The 27726-nt window shown below is 39.8% G+C and overlaps 1 protein-coding gene across 3 annotated transcripts in view; it reads right to left on the bottom strand.

Moving 5' to 3' along the window:
- The window catches only part of WDPCP (WD repeat containing planar cell polarity effector), a 103958-nt gene that overhangs the window by 34546 nt on the left and 41686 nt on the right, over positions 1-27726 (bottom strand). For all 3 annotated transcript variants that reach the window (XM_056344356.1, XM_056344353.1, XM_056344354.1), the window contains 2 exons: positions 12082-12145; positions 6223-6325 (listed from right to left, as the gene is read on the bottom strand). In XM_056344356.1, the coding sequence (XP_056200331.1) occupies positions 6223-6325; positions 12082-12145 (167 nt within the window). The remainder of the gene's footprint in view (positions 1-6222; positions 6326-12081; positions 12146-27726) is intronic.

Raw genomic sequence — 27726 nt, 5'->3', positions numbered from 1 at the left:
AGATCAGAAACAGACAACGCCTTTCAATTTTCAGAGTTTGGAAATACTGTAATTTTTTTGTTTATAAACCAGTCATAGTATGTGGCTATTGATACAAAAAAATATAACCCCCTAAAGCTGGCTCTTCCGTTTACTGTTCTTTCTTTTTTAGTACTCGTCACATCATTTAAAATGAAGGCAAAAAATGGTTAATCTATGACTTCTTGGAAAGACTTTTTTGTGTTAAATAGGGTATAATTTTACTGCTGATAGATACAACAAAATAGGAGGATCATTACAATTAAAATATTAAAGGAGAATATTGTCTTCATTTTAGGAATATAATGGTGCTTTTTAAATTATGTTGTAACGTGGGCAAGAATGTCATGATAAAGAAGGGGGGGGAAATGGAATGCCATGATTATTCTAAAGCTTGACACAAAACTATAAATCTCTTTCAAGTGAAGATACACAGATCTCTGAGTAGACCTCTGCAGCTAAGCAAACCAGCTAGCCTTTGATGTACTTATAATTATTAGGAGCTGAGGATTATGTCTTTAGGCAAAGCTGTCTAGCAGTGAGAAGGTATAGATCAAAACTGACATCATGACACAAGCAAGTGGAGAGGTGAGATGAGGTGGAGCCAAAAATAGTTTGGCATTACTATAGACCTTAAGTAAAACAAACAACTCCACTTCTCGAAAAGAACACAAGGAGGGGAACAATCAGTGCCTGTAACCTCTCAATAGAGTAAAATCCTCACGACTAGCTGGAAAATTAAAAATGTAATTAAGAAAAAGCTAAACATCAGAATAAAGAAGAAGATTCAGCAGATCCACTTAGTTGTATGGGAATGTACTGTTCCACTCCCAATGAGGCAGGTATGCCAGGGCATGAATTCAGAGCTACCACTGCAATAGGCTTCCACGCCATGAGCACTGGGCACCACTGGCTCCTCCTGAAACCAGGGGCCTCAAGCAGCCTACATCAAGGACAGCACCCTTCCAGACCAGGCTTTTTGTCATTTTTTTGTAGAGGGCAGGGGTTCTGGTAATGCCAGGCCTTCACATGAGCCTGTTACTTGCTAAAATCTGCATCCAAAGCCCACTGAAGATGGCAGAAATTCTTTCGCTGTGTTTAGCGGGCTCTGTATCAAATGTCGTGTGTGGCTTAATGTGTGCCGGAGTGTGTACACATGAGCACAGTTAAATAATTTCAAATTACTATGGATCTTCAAAGACAGTCATCTTGTGTGGCACAAAATTAAAAAAGTGCTTGTGGAAACTAATTTCTTGCCATAGGTTAACTGCCAATCATACTTAAAAACATTTTTCATTAAAAAATGTTCTTCTGGCTCTCTGGGGAAAAAGTCACATTATTAGCAAAATAAAAGCAAAGGATTTGATTCCAGAGGTGTTGATTGACTTAAACCGAAAATCTAAGTAAATAAATAGGAGATCTAACACTTAAACTGAAGGAGCAGAGCTCCAAAAAACTGTAGCATAAACAGCGTCTCCTGAGTCTTTCCAGATCACAGCTCACCTCTGTATTGGATGATACCTTTTAAGCACGCCACAAACATGTTACGCAGTGAAATAAAAACCATGCCCCGAAATAAAAGGCTAAGATTCTCAGTTAACTTGAAACCTGATAGCAAGAGAAAGATGTGTGTGCCAAGGAAGCGCAGGGAGTGAAGGGGCTTTGTCATCAGTGTCAGAGAGAGGGCGGGAGGGTAAGGAAGAAGCCTATTGCTTGATAGATGAGTCACTATGGATCGGAAGAGGAACAAATGTTAGCAACCAGGCTAACGCAGGGCCAGAGAAGGTTACAAAAACAGGGGGACAATTCTAAACCTGGCCTTGAAATACATGTGGGCTTACCAGGACTATCAGGAATAGAGGAAGATCTGAGCAAATCACAAGTGATTTGGAGGTGGCAGACTGTATGCAAGACCAGGCTGGCGTCTCAGGCGCACCATACAGAAGACAAAACACTATAAGGTGTCATTATTAATTATCACAAAGAACAGGTAAGCCATTCCATATAGAATACTATGACAGAACTAAGAAGTAGTTAATAAATTCTCCACTTAAGGTTCAAACCGGCAATGTCCCTTGCCAGTAAGGTGAAACATTTAGGGCCCTATATTTTGCATGTCATTTTATGAACAGTGTGGGAAACTAGACCTCAGCCTCTGTGAGAACTGATAAGATTTCCTATCTCACTTGCAAACGTTATGGAATATTTCCAGAAATGTTTTAAAGTTCAAATTTAAGTGGAAAAACCTCAAGTGCTTTCACGAGACATTACTGAACCACCAAAACGCTAGTCAATCCCATCTAGCATTTCTGTACAATACAATTATCTCAACATCAGTGTTTTTATTAAGATATCTCTGTTAGAAATGTTGCCTAAACATTGGTGTTACTAATATTCTGAATTTAACTCTAAGTAGCAATACAAGGTTTCCCAATTTGCCTTTCAACCACGCAGCAGTTATCTGTCTTGTCACAACACGAATCCCTTTTGGGTGAAAGCTATTGATTTGAAGGTTAAAATCATCTTGCTAGGCCCTAATGTAATTTGTTGGAAGTTGGCCTTGGGAAACTTTCTGACACTGACTACATATGCTCTTCGTTGGATATTCATTGAGCAATGATGTCTGAAAGGCTGAGCTCTTCACCTCCGTGATCATCATTAGTTATGGCATTTCCCAACAGGCTGTGCCATGTCAGTTCTTTGCAACTCAAGTTTTACATTAGCAACCCACAGTTTACAGCACCGAACAGACGCGCTCTTCCACCACGGGCAACGTTGTTCCAGGAGTGTATATGCCAGGTTACACCCATAAACAGAACTTTTATTATAATATTATAATAAATGTTGTCGATACTGAAGAGAGTCCTCTTTCTTTTAATCAAACAAAATGAGGTGCACAGCATATATTTTAGGCAAGGCTAAATGAGAACTCCCTGACCTCGTTAAGGAGCTCATAGATCTTCTGCAGAAATAATTCAACAGAAAATCTTTGGCAGAGGAAACCACAATATCTGTGGTCACTGGTCTGGTGATCAAATGGGAGCGGGCAAAGAGGAGACAGCTAATGAAGACTCTGAGATGAACGGTACCATTACTTCAATCTTCTCATGCCTCAAGATGCATTTTCACAAGCTGTCAAACATAAAATCTTAGGAGAATAATTTTCTTTAGAAGATTTTAATCAGTTGAACAAAATAGCTGATTCTGCCAAAACCATAGCTGGGAACAGGTACCTGACACCTCATCTTGCTCAGCAATGTTCTCACCAAGGTACTCTGCTCTGAAGGGCTACAGGTGTTTTTACCCATGCACCCAGATGTTCTGAGCTTTGAGGGTGACTTCTTCAAAATGGTGTATAGCAAACCAAAATCAGACGACGAACAGAGAAGAGCTAAAATTCAGAAAATTCTAAAATAATAAATCTATCTTTTGTTTTATCTTGACACAAATCTTGATATATGTGAGGAATCTATCAGTGCTTATAGAACTCTGGATGACATCTATACATTTCAGCTGAAATTATATTGTCATTCTACGTTATTTGTAGGAGCTTGAAACTTTTCCAGAAGTCTGAGTTTGAAATATATTATGTTTGAAGTGAGCCCTGTACACAAAAATATCTTGACAAATTAAATCTATCTGGGGCAAGATGGAGCACTCTTAAGGGCTTGGGAATCAGCCAGGAGCACTGACTCATGTTATTTTCAAATAACAAATTTCAAATAGTGTTGAGCTAAGTTTTGGGGATGGGCTAGCTCAAGAAATATCATCAGATGTTGATATACGAGAATGATCCACATTTGTACTATTTAGGACCAAATACTGTAATATGTATATTAAATACGCTGTAGACAGGCCTGATGTGATCTAGGGAGTTGTTCAGCATAACTTGGGACCTGCAGCACTTATTGCATCTTGTTGCCTCTGTTTGCTGAGGATGCAGCCTTCTCGTAGAAGCCTGAAGTGGGTGCTCAAGAAGTCTGGGGTTTGCTCCGGGAACGTGACTCCACGAACTGAGCGGCTGAAAGCCCCAGAGAGCAGGGACGAGATGAAGAAGACTGCGCCTGGGAGGCAGAGACTTGTTTGAAACTGCATTTTAAAGCTTCTGGCTCTGGCATGAGTTTTTCTCCCCCTCTCAAAATGTTAGATAAATATAGTAATTTACACCTAAAGCACTTGTTATTTTTTGTTTTCACTGGGTCCATAAAGTTTGTGCCTTGCGACACTTTTTTGCTAACAACAGCTTATGAAACAAAAACATCATCACGAAAGGACGTTGGAATAAAGTATAACAAAACAAAACCTGTGGCTGGGATTTCGCATGTTTAAGGTGAGATTCAATCTGCAGTGAAACAAACTCATGGGAGATCCCTGTTTATTTTCATATAAAATGAATTGGATGCAAATTCATTACTGTTTATAGAGTGAATCTCAGTGACAGTTTGTCCCAGGGGCATTGAAAATTATTTTAAATCATTCTGATAGTTAATTATTCAGCAAACGAGAACACTTTAAAGACTTTATCATATAAAATGACTTTAATAATTTATATTTATGGAGCATTACAGAGGTAACTGTAGGACTGCTCTGAAGGAGGGCAAGACTGTGTGCTTGCACATTTATAACTGAACTGTACTAACATGAGTACTATATCTGACATGCAAGTAAGACATTTGTGATCACCTCGGGTTTCTCCTCTATCCCTATCTTTGCATGTATGTCTGTAATAGTATATAAGGCTCTCAGTAAACTTAAAAGCAGCCGAACTTCAGAGATTAGTAACAGCTTTAGTTTGCAAGGAATTAAATGAAGACACAGATTAAGGCTCAAATTTTCTGGATTAAGTGTAAGAGAGTAGATAATGATCACATACAAGTCTTGGGTATCTCAGTCATATTAGGTGCAGAGGACAACTACCTAAAAAGTAAAGGAGAAAGCAAGGGAGAAGGAACTGTATACTTTAAGGAGTGCCCAGTAACAGATGACCTGAAGAAATGTCATTTTTGGCAATTCTAGTGGTGAAAGGGCTTGACCAAAGGCCCAGCTGTGATGCAAAAAAATTCTCAAAGGGATTTCAGCTTGAAAATGAAAGACCCTGAAGAAAAGAGTTCAGGACAGGCACTTCGGTTTCTATTCTGCTGGAGAGGGAAGGAGGTGATACTGTATTGCATAGCCTTGAAAGTAACGGATCTATACAATATCTAGAAATAGCCACATAAACGCACATACCGCCTCTCTGCATTTCTATGTATTTGAACAGCATTTGCTATGTAAACATCAAGATGCATAGTTCTAAAAGAATCCTACGTTAACCAAGGTCTCAAAGGTTTTGTAACTCCTTCTGAGCTTTAATCGTTCTACTTCTTGGCATGGGACAAGGACAAAAGCTCTAATATTGATTTCCTCTAATATTCAAAGACGCAGTAGAACAAGCTAAATAGCACTGTGCATATTTTGTACATACATTTTGTGTTCTTTCTTCCCCCTTTGCCTACTTTCTCTCTGCTGGAGGTCAGCTACCTAGACTTAGACCCCTTCTGCTTGGTTCGGGCTACAGGCATGAAATCAGAATGTTCTAGGTATTTGCATACATCTCTTCATGACAATTCAGAGGAAACACAAGGAGAAAATGAGTTGTGAGTTCACTTGCCTGAAAAGTTGTCTGTGTTCAAGCTATCAGTCTAACCCTGCAATTTTTGCATTGATATTCCCTATGGAACAGCAAGAATCCCACTGCATGCACAGCTGTTACTTTAAAGCCAGGATCTGAGCCTGTGTTCACATCAGTACATGTTTCAACTGAACGCTGCCAAAGCATTCATGGTGTGACTCCAGTTATTGGCACAGTGTGTGCAAGCAAGTATTTAGAGGTGAATGAGATTGCCATACCAGGCCTTCAGATTCAGCCCCTCACCTCCTGCACTCAGTTCAGCTTGTACAGCCTGAACTTTTCTATATAGTCACAGTATAAATCCTTCTTGCTCCACAGCTATTGCATTGACACAATCCTCACGTGGGTGCTCAAAGGCAAAGCTATGGTATTTTTATAAGCCTCCCTCTTTAGTTATGAATAAAAATACTGTCTCGCTTTCAAAGAAAACAAGGCAATTGAAACAATAACCCCCCTACAAATATAACATGGTGTTGTACAGGATAAGTATTGATTAAAACAAGAAGGGCTTTTTAAACACCATTAATTCTTACCAATTCTAGTAGTTATTGATTCTGCATCAATGTCATTAGCCTTTTTCTTTGCCACTTCAGCTAGTGCCAATTCACCCTTATCTAGCGCAAGGTAATGGATGTCCTTTGGAAATAAAAGAGAAAAAAAAAGATTAATCGAAAATGGATCTCATAGGAGTAACAAAAGGGCTTTCAAAAGAAAGAGGTTCTTTTATTATTTAGATTACAAACACAGATGGAACTGATGAACCTACCATTACATTTTAATTCCCTCCCAATGCAAATTTATTATCTTGCTTGTGCTATTGAATTCAGCACTGAATAAAACACTGACCAATCACGCACTGATAAAAGTGGAGCTATTGACTCAGTGTATGAAAGAAAACAATCTGTCTGCTTTAAGGTAACTTCTGTTGGTGCAACATGAATTAAAGGAGGGTTGATAGGAGCTGGCTCTGTGTAAACCAGATCTGAAGTACTGGAACTCTTCTGGCTGACAGTCCCTATTTGAAGTGTGTTAAGGTTTCCACCTAATACATGAGTTCTGGGGTAAAACTCTTTTGGGACTAATTTTTGTTTGGAAGTTGTCATGTTACACTTACTGTTCTTTGAGTAAGGTGATGGTGATCCTCTTTGTGCTGATATTGGAGGCAATAAGAGAAACAATGGTTGCTCAAGGGTTTCAAAACCAACACAGGTGACATGATTCCTGAGTCCCTTTTGGACAACAAGGGGCTTTCAAAAAATGTTGCTGTTGAGCATGAATAGTTGCCAATATTCTGGATCTAGTCCTTCATCTCGGGTTAAAAATCAGAGGGCTGCTGCAGGGGCATACCATGACGTGCTGAATTGCAAGGCTTTTTATTGTATGTTAACGTCTGAGGTGAAAACCTGAGGTGTACTACAGACAGCACCATTTGTGGGAGAATATAACCCTGGTGACAAATTACAGCCTCACTGCCCTTGATTTTGGCCCTTGAAGACAAGTTTCATCCTTGACCATTAATAAAGAGATAATTAACCCCCTTCTCCTTTGGCGTCACGGCCACAGGCTGCTCTGTGCATGAACTGTGACAATACAAGTGAGGGAAACCCCAAAACAGTCAGCAAAGTCTTTCTTCCCCACTTCTGTGCTGAAGGCGACATTTTGTATCCAAAGATTTAAGTTAGTCCTGGCCATTGTTTTGCAATCTATCTGCATGCAGGAATTTAAAGGGAAAAGGAGTACTTGCTGGAAATATTGACCTCTGCATACCATAAAAGCAACTATATTCTCACTAATGCAGAAGATTTCAGGTGAAACTGTCCTTCTCAGTGTGAGTTTACTGCCACCTTCATCAACACGACAGAAAATTGTACAGGAAAAAGTGACCTTATTCTAGAAAGATAAGCTGGATGAAAAAAGTGAGAGTAATAGTGTTAGGAGAAAAAGATGCTGCTTTTATTATCAATAATAACAATAACAATACCACCAAAAATGTTAGGGAAACTGAGACTGATTATGCAGGAAAATCTGGTACTGACTTGCAGGATCCCAACAGTCTGCAGGAGACAGCAACATTTTCTATTTCAGACACAGGTGTGACTTAAAAAATGTGCAAGTGTCTTGGAGCAAAGTAATGAGTTACGAACTTGTTGCGAACTCTGTACTTCCTCTCTTTGTAGGTTTAACATGGTTGTCAGGAGAAAAGGGCCTGAGTAGCAAGGTATGATTTCTATGAAGATTAAGCAATAGATATTGTCAGCTTATTTAGATAACAATAGAAAACCTAAGGGCTCTTGAACAAGTCTGAACTTACAAAGATTTGAATGTATAGGCAGATTGTGTTCACTAATTCAAAATACATTCTGACGATGCTTAATGACTAGGTTTTTTAGTTTGAACTAAGACGTATTGTATACTTCAATGCAATTTTAAATAATAAACTTGGGGAGGGGATGGAAACAACTGCAGAAAATGAAAAAGTTCTTTGAGTTAAGAGGGTTGTGCATACTGTGCGTATCAAAACACCTCACTTTGAGAACTTGGTTTTGCCTGTGCTTTCTGTTTGGAGTAAAGAAATGTAAAATTCCTACACATCCATTGCTACCTAACAGGGGCCTTGTGAGAAATAAAGATGCAGCAGTAGGCTGGTAAGTGCCTTTTTTCATGGTTCCTCAATTTGCTGTCAGAATAATTAAAAATGCTCTTGTCTCTATCTCTAAACAAGCTTTAGAAAGAAAAGATTACAGATATAAAAACTCTTAATCAGAAAATTTGAGATGCAATTTAGGTGTCCCTCATTCAAATAAGACAGCAAAACTGGATGGTTCTAAGAATTTGTAACTCTCTGAGTAGAATGAAACTAGAAAGTAAATAAAAGAGAAAGAAGAAAACTGGATTACAGGGTGCCTTAAAGAAAGACAGAAGAAAAAAGAATTAAATTAGCTGAATATTCATTACAGATCTTTCCACACAATTATCTAAGAATTCATCTGTCCAAAGATCACATCCCTTTCAAAAACAATGGTGACAATAAAAACAAATTCCAGCTGCTTCTCAGGAGTTTGCCGAAAAGGCTGTATTTTATCATTTAACAGTTTGATTACTTTTTGGACTACTTCCTTTTTACCCTCATCTTTGTGACTCACAGAGCTGGCCCTCAGTGAGCAGAAGTCATTTGAAACACTGATGTGCATTTGTCTATAGGATATTTCTGGGCAAAATTCCAACATTTCTTCGAAACATGTACTTTCCTCATCAGTGTATCACCCAAGATCTGACAGTTTTATTAAAGTGTCTTTTCCTTGCATTTTTTGCTACCTTTGGTACATGGGATGGCCTTTTGAATTTTCAGCAGCTGAGAGCTGGAGCATACTACAAAAGGATTTCAGGCTAACAACCCTTCTATTGCTTGATCTTTTCTGTCACAGATTGGATCAGTCACTGTCCAATAAATGTAGCTGTTGTTCATGATATTATGTCCTTTTCAGTTTTATTTTTTTATTGAACTTTGTAGGAGATGATAATAATTGATGGACTTAGACGTGACGTGAGGGTAAAGCTTACGGAGAGACACAGCAGTGTATGTGTGTCTTGTTATGGCATCATACTAGTGACGCTATAGCTACAGGACTAACTTTTAAGTCTTTTTTGTTTTCTTTTTCATTACTATGAAAGAAATTAGCCCTCAGGCAGCATTCTCTCAAACTTCTTTGCAACGTCAAAACAAATAGCAGAAATGCTGCAGAGCCCTGTTTGGTGAAAGAGAAGCTCAGGATAAATTCTCCAAGACATAGGACATTTCCTTAGAAGTCTCAGAGATGGGTATTCAACTTTTGGCTCCTCCTCAGCCTCTGTTCTGTCTGCTCCTCTCTGTCCTTTCCATTTTTGTTCCTTCTCTGTTCACTTTTAATAAACAGATTTTTTCTTTCTCATTTTGCTTATTTCATCAGGTATCTTTCTTTAGTCTACTATTGCTTCTTGAAATCCCATTAAATTAACTGGGAATTAGGTGGCGTGAGTTTTTATAAATGGATTTGGTTGGTCTGTAAAACAACAGTACAGTTATTTGTACTGCACATAATTATAAATACTTTAAGTATAGGTAAAGTCAAGTTGTATGCTATTAATTGCATTTTGATCTACATAAACAATATAGACAAATTATTCAGTGTTAAGCAGAAGTGAAAGGATGCACAAACCTTGCTTAGCAAGGTAGGTATTGTTATACTAATACCTAGAAGGACTGTAAGCTTCCAGGGAACAGGGTTATCTAGATAACAGGGTTATCTAATTTTCACACATTCGGTGCAATGAAGCCCAGTTCCCTAGAAATTACCGTGGCACAACGAAATACTTTTTATGACCTATGCACCTTTCAACGTTTTGAGTCCCATACTTAGTACCCTTGCAGCAGTGCCACTGTTAGCTTACCATAAAGGTCGTTCTTCAGTACCTCACTCAGAAGATGAATTAGCAAAAGGACATTTCCCCAGAGAAGGCAGTGAGTTAACAGAGGATCCGAAGAGGCCGGCGTGTGTGCTGCTTGTTGCATAATTCAGGGGAAGCTCTGAGGAATCTCAACGGTAATGCAAACAGAACGAGGACAATATAGAACTGGTTTTGATCTCACAGTAATGTAAGCCAGGAGGAACTATGCGGAAACATATATTTATGTTTAAGAGTGTTAGTGAGATGGGAAACGGAGAGTAGGTGTTGAGAGAGGAAAGGGAAAACAAGGAAGAGTAGGAAAGGATGGAGCTAATTTCTCTCTGAACACTGAAAGTCCCTCTTGAAGAAAGCTGGGGACCCTTTTTGTTGAGAGGAGGATGTGTTACCACTCGTGGAGCCAGGTACTGACAGTCCCTCCCCCTTGTTAGCAGCTTCGCACCCATCTCTTGACCCAGCGCTGGTGCTCCCCACCCTGGGACAGGGCTGCTTCCTCAGCCCTGCTCTCAGCGGAGGGAAGGAAAGAGAAAAAGATCGTGTAGGAAATGCTCTCACCGTATGAGAGAGGGCCCTTGAGATGGCAGGCCAAGCGCTGGGTCATTTGTTCTGCCAAAATGGCTGAAATCACTCAGGGAGAATGTAGGATCTGTACGGTGGGAGAGTCCACCACAAACAGCTGCAACCTGCCGCAGACATGCTACAGTCTAAACCTTCCACGCGGTGCCGCAGTGCTTAGCTTGATCAGGTATAAAATTGGTACCGAAGAAGTTACATTCAATAAAAAGGGAAAAGGAAAAAGATGAGATAAAAAGAGAAAAAATGGAGAAGAGTAAACATAAAACATGCAGTGAATTTCCTAAAAGTCTGACATTTCCATCACATTCTTTTGATGCATACTTAGAAAAGTTTATCACAGTATTCACATCTTTCTAATTAGATGGAACAAGCCAGATGATTAGAGCTGTGAAAAACACATCAAAAGGTTCACACAACTTTTTATATAATTAGAAGGGAATTTTCATAACCCATAAAAGCAGGATTTAATTGTGTAATTTAACATACAATTTAAATATCAAGATCAAACTAGCAGGGCAAGTGACTTAATGGAATAAATGATATTAACATCTAGTGTCAAAGCTTAATTTAAACAACAGAATGTCTTCATTATGCAAAAAAGTGAAGCAAACGAATCGTTCAAAGGGCTTTTTTTCAACAAGACCCTTTCCTATTGTTTCTTTGAAAACAATGAAATCAGCTGTGCAGCAGCAACATGCTGAGAGACTAGGAAAGCACGGCTGGCTTTGTCCATCTGACCTCACTGTGACATTGTGGTGCAAGATCTTATAAAACAAGAGCCTCCTGCCGAGCTCACACAGAGGACCTTTTAAGAGCTGGTTAATTTTACTTTTGTAGCTAATTAAATGGGAGGAGGCAGAGAGTGCATGAAATTTAAAAACCCTTGTGTTGATGCTGCTGAGCTTTGTTGTTTTAAAAGTACCTGCAGAAGCGTTCATAATTTGTCACTTTTCACAAAACCCTAAGAGACAAACTAAGAGCATTCAGGATCCCCAGGATACGGCCAGCTCTTGTGTCCAGGACTCAGCAGCTGTACTTCTTAAGGAATGGATTAGAAACATATAAGCTTATTAGAGTGAAAGATGACATTCACCCACATCAAGACAGATGAAGAAGGGGAAAGTTCAAAAACATATACATTAATTCCTGGAAAATAAAGAATAGCCTTTAGGCCATGCTAGGGAAAATGTCAATGACTCTAAAGAGACTCAATTCCTATTGACAAGTTTCATGATGGCAAAGGGCAAACCAGGTAGAGTAGTTCTGTATTCAGTATGTGACCAAGACTGCAAATGACATGGATCCATTTTAATGTGCGCAAAAGCTGACAACTAACATCCCGACAATAGCCTCTGTCTCCAGAAATGACTCACCATAAACAGGTCCCGAGCACCTATGTCAACAGCTAGCAGAAATGCTTTTTCAAATCTCTGATACCTGCAAGAAAAAGGAAACGTGTCACTTGCTGAGGATAGTTTAAAAGCTGCATCAAAGTTTGTTAACTGGCAGATGAAGTGCGTCCATTCTCACCAAAAGCGATGCCAAAGCTTTACTGAGGAAACCTGGTACGCTCATACCCAAACTGCAGAACTACGAGGTAGGACAGTGGCTACCCTTACTCTTCTTCATCGCTTAAAACCTTCAGCAAGTGTTATGTTCAGTGCTGAGTCCCGTCAGATCTAGTTGAATCTGAAGGGAGCTGAAGGTGCTGTAGATCATAAAAATTGATCCTTTGAAAGATCCCAGCCGCAACATAGGTAACTGCTAGCCCCAGTATCACTGGTAGGAACCTCAATATGCCCTACAGAAAAGACTCATCCCAAGTCTCGCAAGACTTCAGAGGTACTTGTAGAAGTTTGCACAAAATTTTGTCCTCACAGACCCCTCAATACAGTCCTCTGAAGATCATGATCTAGTTGAGTCGTGACAAACAGCCACGAATCCCCAGGGACTGAGAAAGGTAGGGGGTGACACTGCTTTGCCTCCTCACCCTCTCAGCCCCAGTATTAGCAGACTCCTGAGAGTTTTCTGAACATCTTATGGTGAAGAAGATTGTGTCAATGAGGTAAAACAAGGGGAAAAATGAGCAAAATTCATGAGCAAAAATTACTTCCAGATGTGCTCCAGAAGGTACCACCTGAGTATCACCTAGAGACGCAGCGGAGTAGGAAGGGAGTGGTGTGGAGGTGGAACGTCACCTTTACTGTTAACCCAGGAAGGCTGGAGGAAGGTGTAGTTTGTGTTTGTCCGATGAACATCATCAGACAGATGAATATCGTCAGGCAGCATCGTATGGATGCCAGTACTTACACAGTTCTGTACCTTGGGGGTGTCTTAGGAAGCGGCTAATGCTGTAGCTCTTCCTCAGGCCAGTGTGAACAAGAGGAAACATGGGAACCCTCCTTCCCTTGGTGAATGAAGAGGTCCCACAGGACGCACCATACGGAGATCCCTGTTTCTGGCCAAAGCCTACGCGGTTTTCTGCCTCCCTCTTGCTACAGCCTTACTGCTCTCCTCTGCTGCTGCACACTTGGAATGATTCAGCAGATCACGAGACAGAGCCGGCGAGGACTTTTCCTTCAGGAATAACATTTATGACAAGAAGGCATGATACGTTAGCTTAAGCAGAGAAGGAAATGTACTCTCCAGGTGAGGTTCCTAAGAGCGGGAGTGGGGAGTCCTTTCCTCCCTAAAGCTAATCTCCCTGCTGTGTCTTCCAAGTGCTAATTTGCAGCCCTCCTCACAGAACCTGTTTAAGGGAGGGAAGAGATGAATTAAGGTTAACCTCCTGATCACTGGGGAACAGGCAGTGCATCATCGTTTTATCATGCACATCTATGTATCTGAAACTTTTTCAACATGCTTTCTATGAAGGATTTTCCATTAAAATACATTGTGTTGTAATGCTGCTTCTGAAGCTATGCTTTAATTAAGACAAATAAGTACATGTTAAAATATGTCTATATTGAATAGCTATCATGTATATCTTTTTCTGGCACATTTTTCTTTTCAATTATGGATTAAATATACATTCTTAGTACTTAGAGGGGAAATTGGAAACCGAACAGAAACTGGCTATACGACTAGCTAAAAAGAATGTCTGCATCATTATTTTGGTTTTTAAAGTTATAACTATATAGACTATTTGAATGACAGTTGCTTTAGCAAAGGCAAAAATGCCTGCAACCAAAAAAAGTAAAGTAACTTTTTCATTTGATTAACCTGCAGAACAGAAACACAGCCTTACAGGCTGTCTTGTCTTTGCTGTTTCACAAAGATTTCAATTTTTTCCCCCCTTCAACTGACATACATACTTCAGTCTCATTATAGCCCACCCCTATTCATAACACTGTAAAGTTAGCTCATTACCGTACTGAGGGGAAAAAAAGGGGGGGAAAAAAAAGACTATCCAAGAAATGCTCTCCACAAGCCAAGAGAGCTGGAAATAACAATCACAGATACTTCATAAATTATTATAAATGGAATCGCTTTAAAATAACATGGAGGTTTCAAACAAGAGTGACAAGTTTGTGTTACTTCGGGAAACAGTATTACATCAGTCAGGAATGTCCAGGTTTTTTTAAATTAGCTAGAAGGTACTTGTTATTTTGAGTCTCTTTGGCAAGAGAGTTGTGTTGTTTATATTCTACAGGAACACTTAGAGAGTTCTGTACAGCAGGAGACCATCAAGATAAGAATGCCTGTTTTCTAAGCATGTTTTGTCGCAGGAAGACCTGTCGCTGTTGCTAGCACACTTCACTTTATCAGCTCCTCAAACAAGCAAACACACACACACACACAGAGCAAAACACCCTCCCTTTTGTTCTCGTGCTGCAGTCACCAGGTACAATATTTGCTTCCTAAACTGGCACCTACAGGGGACTGGTCTTGAAGCAAGTGTCCTCCCACCCCCCCCACCGCCACCGCAAGTGTCCTCCCACCCCTCACCACCTCGTTACTTATTGCTTGCTTCACAATAACTCCAGCAATCAAGACTCATATGTCTCTTGAAAGAGAGAGATAAGGAAATCTGCCTGTAAACCATGAAGTTCAGCCACTTGTTTGGTCAAAGTGACAGCCAACAGAAATATGACCTTCAAGATTAGAACTCTCAAACTGCGATTAACTGTATAGGACAGATAGGAAAACATTCCCCTGCAAGCTGTTTAGCACATACAATATTAAGTTCAAATTCTCATAAAATAAAATAATACTGTTATTATACGCACTTATGCAACCTTTCTACATATCCTACAAAAATTTTAAAAGATGGCTATTAGTACATCTGTTGTATGGACAAGGAAACAAAGGGGTCATGTCAAAACTGGCCAAGGCAGAGAAGAATCCAGACCTGCCTTCCACGGTGGAAGCAGACCTGCTGCCTGTTTGTATTTTGAGAATGTGACTTCGCTGAAAAGATGCCAGGAGAGCATTTTATAAGTAATTAAAAAATAGAATGTTATCGATTAACTTCAGAAAGGCTATTCTTTTCACTGGCATAAATAAAAAAGAGTATCAAATGCCCAGGGTTTCCTCCTGTTGGATGTTCAGAAATAAGGTGATTTTAAATATTGTAGATCAAAACAACATGCATGGTTTGCAGCCTGCGGAGAAGGGAAAAGAAGTCTCTTCGGTTTTTATGAGGGATTCTACCAATATATCAAAAGGAAGAATTTTGTCATCTGTATTCCACAACACCTAAACTGAATGTGGTCACTTAAAGATAGAGATGCATTTTTTCAGTCTGAAAATGGTCGATTTGAAAATATTTGTAATATTTACCCATAGTATTAAAACATCTCATAAGAAGTCCAGGAACCAGAAAAAAAATAAATCATGTGGAGGGAGGAGGAAGGGAAGGGAGAGAGAGCTCATGCAAGCAAGAGAGAAATACAGCGCAGAAAAGATGGGAACATTTCTTTAGGGACTAGTTACAACCAACAAGCCTTCTTAGACATGCCCATCGACCATGTAAGCATATTCCTTGTGCTGGGCTGATAAAGAAGGGCTGCAGCAGTTTTTTTCCTTGTCTTCAATAAGGGTACACAACATTTAGAAAATAATCTGCAGGCGAAGAGCTGTGGCACAAATAATATTTATAAGGCAATCCTTTTTAATGGAAGAAATTTCAGAGTCCTCTTCATCTCACAGTCCAATCAAGGGTGATATGCATTCAAAAAGTGGATATTAAATATGCACTGAGCAAACAGAACAGGAAAAAATGAATATTGAAATAATTTACATGTAATCAAACTACACTGAAATTAAGTTTTAATTGTTCAGTATTCTGTGATGCATATGCAGATTTTAAAGTATTCAGAATATCAATCAAGTGTTTACTTACATCAAGCAATTGTATTTAAGCATACAAAACAGATGATGAAAATATGTTCAATCAGCTACAGCTCCCAACACTTACCGCAGGGTTTACATGATCACTTTTAATTCAGTTATTTCATTTAATATTTCAATTTAATAGCTCATTCTTTCATTCAATTTCTAGGCATCTTGCCCATTTTTTAAACACAATAATAATAATTATTCATAAAAGGACCTGTTTCCCACAAGTTCTCATATCAGCAATTTTTGGAACAGAAATGGTTTTCATGCTTTTTTACCTCAAAAAATGTTATTATCTGAAATATTTTCCTTTCAAATTAGACAATATTAAAATAAAGAATGACATCTGTAAAATGACTCTGCACCCCGTTCCAGTGGAACTCGGAGAATAAACAGAGATTATCAGGTTGAAGAATGTAAAAAGTGTGCAGCGAGTTCACAAAGCATTGATTTAAATGGGGACAGGTTGGTTTTCAACCGCCTGTTGACCGTAACACCACCGACTTAGGCACGTAGCTGTATTTCAGAACACAGCTTCAGAGCCCAGTTAAAAACCTTGGTCCATGGCTTAAGGCCTTATATATTTCACACAAAATACATTCATGCGTAATGAAGTCAGGCAGCGCACCCTTGAAATGCCAACCCAGAAATTCTATTGACCTCAAGGAAACACTGTAAAGTTTCAGTAAATTCTGAAGATTTAGACTGCTATGTAACCTTTCATACAAAAAATGTAGTATCGGTCAAAGACTTATATCCTGCATTTTATAGCAAATGCTGAAATACCCGCACTTTACCCAGAGTACATGGAAAGGAATATATAGCTCAAGATCCTAGGTTTCATTAAAAAAAAAAACCAAAATAGTTTAAACAAAAGTCAACTAAAATCTGATCCAATTTTACCCTCGTGAGTTCAGTAGAACACCCTATTTTAAATAAAATAGTTGCAGAGCAGATCACTGAATGCAGCCCAAAGACGAGGAACTCTCCGAAGAACCTATCTTCCCCTCTTCTCCCAAACTGCAGGTTTGTGTTTCAGAATCTCGTGATTTGGGGGACTCGGTCCCATAACTTCTGAATTTACTTCATATTTTCTTCTTATTTGTTTGGATAATGAACTGCCTGGAAAACAGACTATCCCTGATACTACTGATCTCCTTTGGCAAAAATAAATTCATTGCTGGGTGTTGGTTTACGGCAGCTAGACTATTTCAACACCAATGTATGTGCAAAGGCGTACCAAAAGTTTCATGTATCACAATCAGAAATTTAAACCATAACTGCTGTTTTCTAGAAGGAAATCCTCTGTGAGCAGCAAAGCGCACTATTGGTTAGCTTCCTGCGCTTCCTCCTGCACGGGCCTCAGCGTGGTAACTCTGCCCGTTTCCCCCGTGCCCTGCAGCACACGCTGCCGACGGGCAGTCCCGCTCCCACCGGGGTAGACGGCTCCTGCCCAGCCGTTTGGGCAGGGGGCAACACAGACTGCGCTCCGTGTTACGCCGTGCACGTCTCGACTGGCAGAACACATCTGCTCAACTTTTGCTGTAGCTTTTTTGGGGATGGAGATAACCTCCTGCGTCCTATCTGACCCTAACCGGTTGCTGATTTTCACAAAACTGGCAGGCATATGCTTATTTCTGAGGTTTCTACCTTCTGTAGAGTTGGTTGGGATTCATCTGTGATTCTGTAAGTTAGTAGGGAACTGATGGAGGAACCAATGGATGTGCTGGTACGTTCCAACCTCTGAGATGCTAGTGGTATTTTTTTGCCAACCTCATGCTATTATGCTACTAGTTTTTTACATTATGAGCTCTTCTGAATAGGACACACAAACCTCTGAGGAGGGTCCGCAACCTTGTTGCCTGCTGAGATACTCTTGAATACAAGAGTATCAAAGAGAAAGTGCTGCAGAGCACACCAAAGGCTAATGGAGAACCAGCCACCAGCTCTATATGCATCTGAGTCAAGGGGATAATCTTCTAAATTGTATTTTAGATGCAGAAGCCCTAAAGGTTGTCCAGGCATAATCTATACATCCCTTCAGGCCCAAATTTAGCAAAGCATTAATGTATGGGTTTATGACCTGTAATTTTCTATGGGGCCTAAATAAATATAGGCATGTTAAGTGAAGTGCTGGACTTGGGGCCTGAGTGACTTGTTTAAAAAGAAACCCCTTATGGAACCTTTCAAAGGCCATAACCAAATAGGTCTCAAGTAAAAGTTAGTGAATAACCATAAGAAAATTTGAAACGAGCACAAATATCTCAAGTCACCCAAAATTTCTGTTACTTGAAGTACACTGTCAAATTATGTATCTCTAAACTAAAGAAGTTCACCTATAACTTTATAGATTGTTGGGCGTAGAATTGAATGCCCTTCACATCAAAGGGTACCCTCTGGTATGAAGCAAGAAAACAAACTAACAAACCAAATTTAAAAAATAGGAGGAAAGAGAAAGCTAATAAGGGGAGCCAGACAGTATGACTCCCTGGCCAGAGAAAGCCCTTGAGGGCTGGAACTGGCTGTGAATCTTGAAGACCTTCCCAACCTGAAAAAAAAATTAAAATCTTACCACGTGACTCCTATCTTCTAGGATGATATTCTGCTCTAGGAAACCTAAATGTATTCTAGTGTGAAATAGTTCAGATGACTGTTAAACATACACGTTTCTTCTCAGGACAGACTTTCTACGTTCAAAGAAAAGCTCTTCAGGCATTTCTGACTCAGATTTTCAAGTGAACTAAGCTAAATTTTGAATGAACTCATTTAGTAAGAAGGCGCCACTGAAACTTTTAAAATATATTTAGTAAGAAATAGTCCAGATGTATGATATATTCTAGAAAAAGTAGTAGTTTTAGCTATAAAGAAAGCTATGTCATTTACTTGTTGACACGTTCCTCAAATTAACGATAACACAGCATTAGTTTAACACTATAGAACTCTCTTATATCTACACCAAAGAAATATTAGTTTAAAGATCCTGGTTCTATGAACATTGATGTCATACAGTTCCCATGTGATGCTGGTCAGTTATGTTAGCCCTGGTTCTGGCAGAATGGGCCACTGAAGAGGACAACTGTTGGGAGCCACAGCAACATTTCCCACTGTGTAGTCACGTCCGTCAAGTGCTCTCAGATTTTCAGTAGTAGGTGCTACAAAAGTCTGGATAGCAGCAATTTATTACGATTATATTTTTATATTTATATATTTATATATTAAATTTTATATTTATATTTTTATATTATTATTATATAAATTGAAACCATGAAGGTTTATTTCTTTTTGAACAAGATTCAGTCTTCTCGTAATGTGTCCTTCCTTTGAATTTCCCACCCTCTGTATTTCCTTTTTCATACTCATTTTCCTTTAAGAGAATATATTTTGTTGCCATAGTAATATTTCCCTACCTTGCAATTTTATTATGGTGGCTTTCCTTCAGGTTTCTCTAAGCTGCAACTAACACCCACCCAGTAAACACAGCCGCCCCCCCCCCCCCCCCCCCAACCCTCTCTTCCCTCAACCTCTTACTACTTAGTAACTTCTCAACAGTCTATTTTTATCTTTAAATACAGACACACTCCAACATACTCTTCCAGAGCACTCTGGGCTAAAAACAGGTGTTAATTAAAAATGCTGATAAGAGTCAGTAACACCTGTTGTTTCACATTTATTTTACTCAACCCTGGCTGTTAAATCCTAGCCTTTATTGCATTAATTCACTTCTGCTTTTCTTCTTTTCCAGCTTTATCCCTCTCACTCTGGTGATCATGTAAACTTAACAGTATGTCTTGAAAGCCGGATTTTATTGAGCAAACATATCAGCATGTCTACACACCAAAGACAGCTCTATAACAGAGGCCCAGTATCATTGCTACGGTTAAGGATGAGTTGCTGCCTCTATAATAAATCCCTATTGTATATGTGTGATATCTCTGTAATTTCAAACTGCAGCAGATGGAAATTTAGTATTAAAGTTAAGATGAACAGGCCCTTTTCCTCCTTGACTTTCCATGAGGTACAGGGCCAATTCTCCCTCATGCCTGACAGTGGATAAAATGCGTATTTTTAGTGCTAAGACTTCTCAGAAAAAATATATTAGCTCACTATTTTCTAAAGCTGGCTGCCTACAGATAAACATCTAACTACAAAGTCATGGTGCAGGGCCAAATTTTGAATCACCTGTTGAGTTATGGGTCCATTACGGTATTTTTTTTTGTTGTTGTTTTTGTATTGTTGTATTGACATACAACAAGTAAATGACTTTTTCCATCTAGGTTTGTCAATAGCCAATATTAATTCTTTGTAACAAAATAATGCAGTGGTAATGCTCATAAAATTCCCACACGTAAGAACTCCATCACAGCAAATACAGCCACAGGACAGCCAGGCAAGAAATTCTGCAGAGCTCCGATCGTACAAGTCTTGGCGCATTTTTGAGGGAGCAAATGGAAAACTCAGGCGTATTTTATGCTCATTCTGCACAGCATCATGTGCGAGAACATGAAACGTAAGAATGACCACTTGCTCAGACCAAAGCTACATCTAACCTAACACCGTGCCAACAGCCAGGTGCCTAGAAAGGACACAGGAACAGGGCAAGTGTATGGTGACACTGGCCTAAGCAACTCTCGGGGGTTTGCTGAGCCAGAGGTGGTCTCTGTGTTGGCATTCCTCAGTGAAGTTCTCTTCCCTGAACCTTGCCTTTCAAGTCACATACAGTTTTAACATCCACAACACCCCGTGGTAAGGAGCTTCACATTTTAATTATATGTCGCGTGAAGAATCACTGTATTTTCAAACTGCCGCATGTTAGATTCCCTTGATGACCCTTCGGTTTTGTATTAGAGGAAGCAGTGAGCAGTCATTCACTGTGCTCTTTCTCCCCGATACCCACAATTTAATAGATCTCTATCTCAGTTGCCTCCTCTATAGGCTGAGGAGTTCTAGTCTATTTAGTCATTCCTTTCACTAAAGCTGCTCTATGCCTTTAATCATCCTGGCTGCCCTTCCTAAAGCTTTCTGAGTTTCACTATATCCTTTTACAGATTATGGAACTCCAAAACTACACACAAAATTCAGGTGAACTGAAGTTCACTGTTTTGTTGTCTACTCCTTTTCTAAGAATTCCTGGCATCCAGTTTGCTTTTTGTACTTGTGCCGAACACTGAACTGACTATTCTATAGCTGTAGAGTGATAAGAACAAATTCTTCTTCCAGGATAATGGTGAGCTCAGACTCCATCATTTTATACGTGAAGTTAGGAGTCACCCCCTGCCACGTGCTGCACTTTGAATTTATTTACATTTAACTTTATCTTTAATTTTGACACTATGTCACTGAGTCCTGTGAAGCCCTTTTGCTGTTCTTCACAGCAGGCCCTATCTTTACTAGTCTTAATAATTTGTGTCATTAGCAAATGCTGGTACCTCACTATTTGCTCCTTTGCCAGGCTAATCACGAGTACAGATCTGCTATACTTACAATTTCCATCAGTGACCTCCATTGACAACTGACCGTTTACTCTGTTTCTTACCTTTTAATGACTGACTTATCTATGAAAGGGGAGCTTGCCTCTTATCCTGTGGCAGCTTAGTTTCTTTAAGACATTTTGGTGGGAGACCTTCCAAAAAGGTCTTCAATGGTAAAACTTTCATCACTAGCAGCTGGATATCCATTACTGACATGATTGCTGACATCAAAGAATTCAGAGTTTTGAGACATGACTTGCCTTTACAGAAATCCTGCTGACTCTCTCCCAATACAACGTATTTGCCTGTTCGTCATTTTTTTTTTTTTTTAATATGGTTTCTACTGATTTCACTGGTACAGAGGTTGGACTTACAGGGCTATAGTTCTTCAAGGTCCTTCCAGACTGTGTTTTGAAAACTAACATCACATTTTCCATGTTCCTGCCCTCAGGTGCTAAGGTCATTCTTAGTAAGAGCTTATACACCACAGTGTGTATTTCAGCTATTTTATGCTTGACTACCTTCAGAAATTCTGGATTAATTTTATCTAGTGCCGGTCATGCATTGCTGTTTACCTGTCTACAGTATAACCTCTTTCACCGATACTTCAACACTTATTAATGTAAACTAAGAAATGTCCCCATCCACTCCTATCCTGGCCAACTGGTCAAAAGAGGATTTTTAAAGAGATCTGCATGCCGACCTGCTTTTTGTGTCTCTCTGTAAACCTCTCTTCATGTACTTTTGCTAGTCTTTGAGCCTCTCCCTTTATTACAGAAACTATATCTGAGCATCTAAGATCTGTTAACTGGCCAGTAATAATGTGATACAGGATCTAGACATTTACAGTGCAAAACATTCCATTTATCTTCAAAAGGCTCACCTTTACATGGCTAATTTAAGCTAATCAGGTAGGCTCCTTTTATAGTTAATTGATAGGGATAGACACTGACGTCTGGTTCTTCACGCTTATCTTAGACATCTCCCTTCAATGGGATTACTCATCCTTTGGATGCCCATGTCTTTATACTAACTACAGAGGAAGCTCAGATGAGTGTGTAGGACATCTAAATTCTACATTATTAAATCAGGAGAGGTGAGGTGGACCCCCAAGACACTACATCCAGTTATTGGACAATTGACTGTTGCTGACTTTTGTTCTACACTCGACTTATTGTATCCTTTCCTTAGCAGGCTCTTTGGCTCTGAAGACCCATAAAAGTGAGCTCTGCATTTGAAGATCGGAAGCCTAGGGCTGCCTGAATCTTCAATTAGGTCTTCCTGGAGGGTACTGGGATGGAAGCAGGAGAAGTCAGAAAAACAAAGCTCTTTAGGGAGGAAAACCAAACAATTTTTGCACACAACAAATGGATTACAGATTGCCGAGCTGAGCTCAAGACAGAATATTGCCAGATAGTCCCTGTACAGAAAAGTGAAAGTGTAACGGTGGGCCTCATGAAGACCCTGAAGATGAATGGAGAAAGAGTATCTTGGTAAAGAGATGAGACATGAATCAATCTGGAAAGTCTGCAAGAAAAAAGATGTATCTTAAATTCAGGTTCTTGGTCAGGATCTCAAGAAGAGACTTTTGAGTGTCACTCCAGGAGGAGACAGTATTAGTGACTAGGTGGCGTTGACTGAGATGGCGTAACTGGTGACCTGCAAAGGCTGAGGCTCACTGCAGCTGCTCAAGGGTGGTGATGTGTTGTTAAGAACTTATTCTTGAGCTTTTTTCCATGAATGTGGTATATTTGCACTGTTTCTTGATGTATGCCCAAAGCCCCTCGGATTTCAGGGGAATTGCACAGCTGGTACAGCAGAAAAGAGCCACCTTATGAGGGCAGATTATCAGTTACACAACACAACACAACAATGGTCTCCATGTGGGCTTAGCTTCTGAAAGTAGCAGTATCAAAGTCAGATTAACCAGCAAGTGGGAATAGCCTTGGCACAGACAACATTAGTCCAGTGTAGCTATTCCATGTTCCTTTTTCTAGCGCAGTCCCATGGGCAGGGACGTAGCAGAGAACTGGTGGACTGACAGCACTCTGGGCCACCCAGCAGCCATCTCTTGGTGGCTGTGGGAAACGGTTCCGTATTAGAGCAGCCCCGGGACTGCTCTGAGTGTGTGGGAGGGCCTTTTTCCCATGCTCCAAGCAGTGTCTCCCATCAGGTTCCGCAGAAAATCTTGTCCAAGTCTCTGACAGAATTTCTTGTGGTTTATCTTCATGGGATTTTATTCTCAAGCAACTATGTAATGTCATTTGTTGTCCCCCCTCCCTTCCCTGATATTTTGCTCAACACTTCTTACATTGTAATCACCACTAGAGAATTCAATCCTGGAGCCATTCCTATGGCATCAAAGCATCTGACTGAAATTGAAAACTGTTGTGGGGATGGTTCAAGAAAAAAAAAAATCATTAGCAACATAGGACTGAAGCAAAAACCTTCTAAACTTTTCCTGAGATATTTAACCTCTTTAACTACAAAAATAATCTAGTTCCATTAAATAGTTGCCTTTATTTCTTGTTTCTAAAACAGGTCAAGAAGCATGACCAGGGGAATCTTTTCATGTGCAGTTCCATCACAGCAATTGAAATTCTCATTTATCAGTGCCGTGGTAATATGAAAACCTTTGGTTTTGATCGTTTGCACAAGATGACAAAACCTGACTCTTCAAAGTCCTCTCCAGAAGGTGCTACTTTAGTCAGAATGCTGCTACTGAACCTACTCCCATAGAGATGAATTCTGTTCATGTGGCCACCATAGAGAACCTGACTGACATCAGTGGTCATTTTATCTGAAGGCATAATTTAATGCCTAATAGGTTACCTTATGAATATAAAAGACATTCACAGTCCTGAACCATGTCATCATTAATGTTTATACATATTTTGTGACACACTATGTACCAATATAATTATAGATTCTACTTTTAGGGTGCTCTTAAAAAGGATCATAAAAGCTCTTTGCTCACCCTCCCTCAGTTCCATACAGTTGGCAGCAGATGGGATTGGGAACTGTTCCTATGGAATTGAGGCATTTTTTCACCTTTGATTTAGGGCCCTATTTAGGATGGAATACTCACAGCGAATATCTACTTTGCAGATTGCAGTGTAGTGATACGGAAACCTGCTTACCAAGGGGTAGTTAGTACTGCATAAGTGATGTACCTGCAGGGCAAAAGAGCTTTTTTTAGCTTTTCAAAGGCTGTCTTGGACTTAAGTGATAACTGACTGTGTCAAGGCATCATGTCAGGTAGTATAGCAGTACACTTCAGAACTCTCGAATAGTTAAGTGATTCATAAAAATCAGTACTGGATAGAAGATCTCCGCTGATGCTAATGATCACCTACTTTCTGATCTCCTTTATGAGTGTTTATTTACAAAGGAGCTCTATCAAGTTCTGTGTGTAAAGTCATACCACTTTATGAATGTTCTGCCCAACGTGGAGCTAAATTCTTCTTTGCATTTAACCAGTACCATCTTACATTGGACACTGGGAAGAGTACACAACACTTCCGAGAAGATTTGCGAAAGAGCACAAACAGCAACAATAAAAACATAGTGGAAGCTTTCATTTTTGGATTCAGACAAAGGAGAACCTTTCAGCAACCCATCCAAAATTGTACCAGAGAATGTGATCAGAGCTGCACTTTGCTCTTGGAAGAAGCAAGTACACTATCTTGTTATTTACAGCAGAGCTTTGATTTGTGGGGAAATGTATTTGTACTAAGGGAAAAAACCCCAATGACATTCTCTTAATGGAATTACCAGACAGAAAAGTCCAAATGGTTTTGAATCTTCATATTTTTCCATGTTAAAAAAAAGAAAAAGAAAAAAGAAAAAAAAATCCTTTAAACTGCATATTCACAAACACAAGAACAGGATTACAAAGAAGGAAAGGGCACAGCACAAACATGGAGCTGTGGCTGCATTCTAATTCTCCGACTCTTTGCATTTCAGATGTTACTTTCCAGCCCTGCCTTTACCTCCAGCTCATGCTATATTAGCTCCTCACCGTCTCTCTGAGAGAGACAGAAAAATTTCAACAAAACAGAGCAGGCATGTGTTTGTGCCTCTGTGTGTGTCAAACAAACAAGACAATTTCATGCATTAGAAAATATGACAAGTACAATTTACGAATGCTTGATCAGAGTGAAGCAAAGCCATGAGTCACCGATGCCATAGTTAATGAGTGAAAAACGATTCCATCCCCTTCCATGTAGTGTACACGGCTAGATGAGGCTGCTATACAGAGGCAGGCGGTTGTGCAGCCACTCCTCCATTACGCAAATACACTTAGTAGGCAGCGCTCAACAAAAGGGTGGGGGCAAGAAGGTTACAGCTCCCCAAGGCTTCCCAATAAATCCACCTCTGCTCAACATTTTACATAATGATATAACGCATTATATTATTATAAGCAGTGACATCATAATAAAATACCGAAGTGCTACTCAAGTGGCAAGGAACACCTAAGATACATTTCTATACTTGTAATTCAGTTCCTGTATTTTTTAATTATAGATAAGATTTAAAGTGAAAATAATTATTCATTCCATAAATACTGTTGTAATGGATCCCTGGCATATAATTAAGAGGCCTTTAATTTTAATTTTGTATACTGAACGCCTGTTTTTGGAGGTATTCCATATTCTACATTCAGGGCCTATATCTGCAAAGCTCTAAGCTCCTACTTTAGTGGAAGCTGAAGATGCATAGTTTGCAAATTTGAGAACTTAGCTTTTATAACAACAGATACAAATAATATGGCTGCATCAAATATGTTGCAAGGCATTTTCCATTGGTCTAACTGCGATCCGTTTCAATCATGCTGTCAGTGTTCCTTGGCCCACCTCAGGTTGCAGCATCATTTTCTAACCCACCCTTGCAACACAGCCAGTACCAACGCAGCACCTTCTTTCTACAGTGCCTGTCGACAGCTAAAGGAGGGCACCTACCATCTCAGTGTTCAGCATTTTCCAGAAACTGATCTCTTTGATGGTAGAAAAATGTTTAGCCTATAATCTCACCGATAATGTGAAAATGGATGTCTCCAGTTATTTGCAACTGGATATACAACCTTTCAGCCTACAGTAAAGATTAAAATCATTGGCACATGATTATTACTAGGTGAGGATAGCCTTTCTGAAAAGGTAACTGTATTTCTCAATTCTAGTAAATACAGGCACTCACATCTTTAAAAGTACAACAATAACTGGCACCTTTTTGGCAGACTCAGCAGGCAGGTCAAAGATTGTCTCAGCATGTAGAATGAATTAATATTTCTCTCCCAAGAGTGGGTCCTTCTAGAAAAGGCTTAAGGCAGATTGGTGGGGCATTCAAAGGAAAGCTGGAAAGGGGGGGTGAAAACTTTTGTTTATATGAACATTTTTCAGATTTAGATCTAGAAACATTTAAGTGTTTTAATGTTTTAATCTGGTATGAAAGACTCCACCCTTCCCTGTCCATCCCTTACGTGTCTGTCTCCTCTGCAGCCCACCATACACATTAGGATGCTTCCCCCATTTTGCCCTGTACTCCCACTCTGAGCTTTTGTGAGACTCCGTCCGTCCCCACCCCTGCCTTTAGGCCTTCATCCCCAGTTCCTTGTCTTCTACTCATGCCGCTAACCACACTTTCCTCGCTCTTCCTACCCTGCTTCTGGGTCTTCCCCTGTGTGTTTTAGCTCCTTAGCCTCTAGACTGAACTTCTGTGCATCTGCTGCTTGCTTTCTCTGAAGCCCAAAGGAATTGTGGAAGGCCCTACTCTATTCCAAGAAATACTTTTGGAATATCAGCTATACTTAAAGTGTATGTAATTTAGGAAGCACTGCGTTTCCTTCACTTCTTGCTGCAATAGGGTACAAAGTGCTTTTGTCTCCTCATGCTCACAAGAGAGTAACAAATGTCCCCCAGTGCTGCATCAAGTTGGCATTGCCAGTTTACAGTGCTTCTGCATTCAAGTCTTCTTGTTTGGTCATGCAGACACATCTGTGGTAACAAAAATTCACTCTGAAGAGATTCATTAACTATTTGTAACTAGCCTGCAAGTATTTAGTGCTAAACGAGTAAGGGTAAAAAAGCAAATAAATCAAATAACCAGGGTTGAGACAGAGAGCATATAGCGCCCCTAAAATGCAGTCTTCCTGACACCCAGATACAGTTTCTGTCTCTGACAAACGGGTAGTGGGAGGGCTACTCTGTTTTC

Source organism: Falco biarmicus, chromosome 6 (genome assembly GCF_023638135.1).
Source record: "Falco biarmicus isolate bFalBia1 chromosome 6, bFalBia1.pri, whole genome shotgun sequence".
Lineage (NCBI taxonomy): Eukaryota > Metazoa > Chordata > Aves > Falconiformes > Falconidae > Falco > Falco biarmicus.
Note: the sequence above shows the minus strand (reverse complement) of the source record. Positions and strands in the feature narration are given on the sequence as shown.